At 45.4% G+C, this 5,000-nt stretch overlaps 1 protein-coding gene across 1 annotated transcript in view; it reads right to left on the bottom strand.

Moving 5' to 3' along the window:
- The window catches only part of aqp9b (aquaporin 9b), a 20,336-nt gene that overhangs the window by 2,624 nt on the left and 12,712 nt on the right, over positions 1-5,000 (bottom strand). Inside the window, exons 4-5 of the mRNA XM_062525169.1 lie at positions 4,815-4,933; positions 2,511-2,728 (exon numbers count right to left, since the gene is read on the bottom strand). Coding sequence (XP_062381153.1) covers positions 2,511-2,728; positions 4,815-4,933 — 337 coding nt within the window. The remainder of the gene's footprint in view (positions 1-2,510; positions 2,729-4,814; positions 4,934-5,000) is intronic.

Below are 5,000 nucleotides of genomic sequence, written 5' to 3'. Positions count from 1 at the left end.
TTATCAATTTAATCCATATGTTGAAGGCTGAGATTGACCCAGAGACAACACAGGCTGCATATAAAGTACTGTATATAAAAATGGAATCTGGGGGAGAACCTATAGATTATATAGGCATTACAGTCCAAAGCCATTAACGTGTGAATGATGAAACATCACTGGGGAATTACTCAGTCTTCCTCACTGGTCTCATAGCTTCACTGTTAGTATTTGACTATAGAGATTGAGAACGTGACGTAAAACGCAACGCATTTTGGGAATAGGTGGCCCAAAATTAAGTTGTTTTACTGACGTGCGGGAACAACGAAGTGCAGTTGTCGAAATGCCGTTTACCTGCTGTGTTATAAAATTCAATAGAGTAACATGAAGCTTATCTTTTATAGTTTTCCAGCGTGGAAAAATAATAGTATACGTCATGTTTCAGAGGTGACAAAAAGGCGAGGAATGGCTTGGATAGCAGCACTAAGGAAGCGCGAGATTATAACTGTTTTTCACACAATTTTTTCACGCTTAGTTTTCATTATTATCATGCCAGATCATAGACCCAGACCCACTAGTTTACATGGGCTGGCATCAGGCGAGCCAAACGTACCCATAATTCTTTGTGTTTTGATGACTTTGGTCACAAGTCTTAGCGATCTCTATAGGCTCCAGAGAGAATAGCGCCCTCTACTGACTGGCTGTCATACTATTATCTCAGACCCTTTCAGGCAGTTTGGCATCTGGGAGGAAAATAGCTGCTGATAAGAGAGATGAACGATGACTCAGAAAAGAGTGAGAGAAAGATGAGAATGCAGAAGAAGAGAGATAGAGGGATAGAGAAGTGGAGTGAATAAAGGAGATGGAAAACTGAGTAGGGAGAGAGTGAAAGAGGAGAGGGAGAGAGGGAAGAGAGGAATAGTGGGAATGTTGAAACAGAGAGGAGGGTGAGAGAGATGGAGAGAGAGGGAAACAGAGAAGGGGAAAGAGGAGTGGGGAGGGGAGAAGGAAAAGAGAGAAACACAGAAAAAGGAAATGAAAGAGAGGTAGAGAGAAAGAGAGAGAGAGGGAGAGAGAGGGAGAGAGAAGATGTAACAGCTCTGCTTTGGCTACAAGAGAGTTGGAATATTCATGTGGGATGGGATGCCTCCCATCACACTGGCACGTGTACTGAAGGCAGCTCGCTCACTTAATGGACACACACACACACACATACACACACACACACAAACACACACACTTACTCACAAGCACACATACACACACACATACACACACACACACATGCATGCAGAGAAACACACACTGACACAGAAACACACAAAGAGACACACACACGCATACGGCTACTAAAAAATTCATCCCGATTGTCAGGAGAGGAGCACCAAAGCCTCAACCATTTGGAGTGAAAAAGAAATGCAGAGAAGTAACGCACACACACACACACACACACACACACACACACACACACACACACACACACACACACACACACACACACACACATGAGAGAACATGAGAATGGAGAGATAGAGAGATGATGAAAGACAGTGAGGGAGCGAATGAGGGATAGGAAGAAGAGGAAGGAAGAAGAGAGATGGAAGGAAGAAGGGAAATGAAGAGAGAGAAAGAGATGAGAAGAAGAAAGAAGAGAGATAAAGATAGAGAGAATGAGTTGAGAAGAGTGGAGGAGAGGATGAGGCAGGGAAGGGGGGAGTGGAAGAGGGGAATGATCTTGTGCTCCTCCGCTCCTGAAGAAAGAGGTCGGCACGGTCGGAAAAACGGCTTTCCCGTCGCCATGGCTCCCCCACCCCCTACCCACCCCATTTATTATTTCTCTCTCTCTCTCTCTTGGTTTTACAATATTCTCCCCTTTACATGCTCTCCTCCCCCTCTCTCTCTATCCCTCTCTCTCTGGTTAGGACCTACTGTACATCCCACATGATGGAGGACAGGAGGAGTGCCTGCACAAAAGCTCTCCCAGACCCTGCTCCTCTGCACCACGCCAGCTGGACACCCCTGGCCTCGGATCAGCTGGGGTTCTGTTCTGTTCTGTTCTGTTCTGTTCTGTTCTGTTCTGTCAGGTTCTGTTCTGTTCTGTTCTGTTCCGTTCTGTCAGGTTCTGTTCTGTTCTGTCAGGTTCTGTTCTGTTCTGTTCTGTTCTGTCAGGTTCTGTTCTATTCTGTTCTGTCACACACTTACACATACACACACGCACGCACACACACACACACACACACACACACACACACACACACACACACACACACACACACACACACACACACACACACACACACACACACACACACACACACACACACACACACACACACTAGTCGTAGTAAACTCTTACCCACTGAGCACATTAGTGAGGTTATCTGTGAGAGCCCAGATTAAGCTTACACTTCACGACCACCACTAAGTCTGTTTTCCATTCATCATCACTGCCGAGCGGCTGCCTACTCTCTCCTCGCTGCCATGACGACGCCTGGGAGGAGGAAGGAGGAGGGGTTGCTAGGTGACCTCACCTGAACACCTCGAAGCCCCAGCCGGCCACGAAGGTGAAGAGTCGGGGGGCCAGGTCGCGGGCGGGGTTGATGGGATAGCCGCAGTTGAGGCCCATGGACACGCCGATGGCCAGGATGGTCAGCCCCACGGCCAGCGGCTCCATGCCCTTAGGGGCGCCCATGTTCCTCTTATCCGTGATCGCCAGGATGCACAGAATCAGAGCTGCAGCGCCAATCACCTGGGGGGGGGCACTGTGTTATGATCATATTATATATTTACACACACACACATATACAGTGGGTATAGTAAGTATTCACACCCATGCTAAAGTTGACTAAAAAGAGGAATATAAAATCATCTTTTGAGAATTGATTGTAATGCCTTAATTCAAAAAATGAGTAAAAATCAAACCGCTAAGGACACAAATTTTCTTTGTGATTGAAGAATGTATCGTAAATAGATAAATGTTCTTCCTTAAATACAGGTTGCATAAGTAATGGAACCCTATGTTAAATTCCCATAGGAGCAGGAGGATTTTTAATATGTTTTTATTTTTAAAGGCCAGCTATTTTATGGATCCAGGATATTATGCATCCTGATAAAGTTCCCTTGGCCTTTGAAATTAAAATAGCCCCACATCATCACATACTCTTCACCATAGCTAGAGATTGGCATGGTGCTTTTTCCAGTTAGCCTATTAGCCTGTTTGATGCTCATTGAGCTCAATGCAAATCAAACAGGCTAATAGGCTAACTGGAAAAAGCACCATGCCAATCTCTAGCTATGGTGAAGGGTATGTGATGATGTGGGGCTATTTTAATTTCAAAGGCCAAGGGAACTTTATCAGGATGCATAATATCCTGGATCCATAAAATAGCTGGCCTTTAGAAATAAAAACATATTAAAAATCCTCCTGCTCCTATGGGAATTTAACATAGGGTTCCATTACTTATGCAACCTGTATTTAAGGAAGAACATTTATCTATTTACGATACATTCTTCAATCACAAAGAAAATTTGTGTCCTTAGCGGTTTGATTTTTACTCATTTTTTGAATTAAGGCATTACAATCAATTCTCAAAAGATGATTTTATATTCCTCTTTTTAGTCAACTTTAGCATGGGTGTGAATACTTACTATACCCACTGTATAAACACACACACACACACATACACACATATAAACACACACACAGACACAGACACAGACACAGACACAGGCACAGACACAGACACACACACACAAACACACACACACACACAAATACACAAATACAGAGATACACACAAACATGAATACACACACACACACACAGACACATACACATACACACAGAGACACACACATGCACGCATGCAAACAAACACACACACACACACACACACGTATGCACACACGCAGCGTTGTTTTGTTTACAGCCTGAGAGCTGGAGCGCCTCCACAGCCCAGCAGAGGCTGGGTCGTCTAATCTGCTAATTGGACTTCCCCTTTCCCCTCTTCCCTCAAGCTCATTATCCTCGTTAGTCATTTAGCGTCGTTAGCAGCCCAGCCTCAGCCCACTGTGGGAATCCAGTCTCGTTAGCCACTCGTTAGCCACTCGTTAGGCCCTCGCTAGTGTGAAGAAGCCTACAGACGTCCAGTCTAGTCTCTTTAGCTGAGTACTGTCTGTTTAAGGGGTGTGTGTTCCTGTAGACTGTAATAATTTGGGTGTGTGGGGTTTCTGATGTAGACAGGTAGGGTTAATGATTAGGATTTCAGCGGAGCCTGACTTTTCACCTCTCCCAGTTCATCTGAACACACACACACACACACACACACACTCTCTCTCTCTCTCTCTCTCTCTGACCATTCCCTACAGATACACTAAAAACACACACTAAAAAATGTCCCTTTAAGCAAAGTAAACACTAACACACATGTGCAGAGGTATTTGCACACCTAGAGATGCATCCACAGAGTTCAGACACTGAGAGAATTAGCACTCTGAAGCTCAAAAGACACCATCATTGCACTGACAGTAAGCTAAAGTTTAGCTGCTAAATAGTGGCGTGGTTTAGGAAGAGTTAGTAAAAGATTTGTTACGTTTTTTATATAATTGAGCGATGAAACAACATGTTGGTATCACTTGAGGGCAGCTGTTGTCTGAGAGCTGATGTTTGGCGGCAGAAAGCACCTCCCTCACCTGGTCCACGAACACACACACACACACACACACACACACACACACACACACACACACACACACACACACACACACACACACACACACACACACACACACACACACACACACACACACACGCACACACACGCACACACACACACCTGGTCCACGAAGCCGTTGAGGACGGACAGGTGCTTGGCGGGGTACGAGGCGAAGATGTTGGCGGTGGCGTTCTCTCCGGTGACGGTCAACACTCCGCCCGTGTAGTCCATGAAGGCGTCTACAGCACAACACACCAGACACCTGGGTTAGTAGTGTGTGTGTGTGTGTGTGTGTGTGTGTGTGTG

Source organism: Sardina pilchardus, chromosome 21 (genome assembly GCF_963854185.1).
Source record: "Sardina pilchardus chromosome 21, fSarPil1.1, whole genome shotgun sequence".
Classification (NCBI taxonomy): Eukaryota; Metazoa; Chordata; class Actinopteri; order Clupeiformes; family Clupeidae; genus Sardina; species Sardina pilchardus.
Note: the sequence above shows the minus strand (reverse complement) of the source record. Positions and strands in the feature narration are given on the sequence as shown.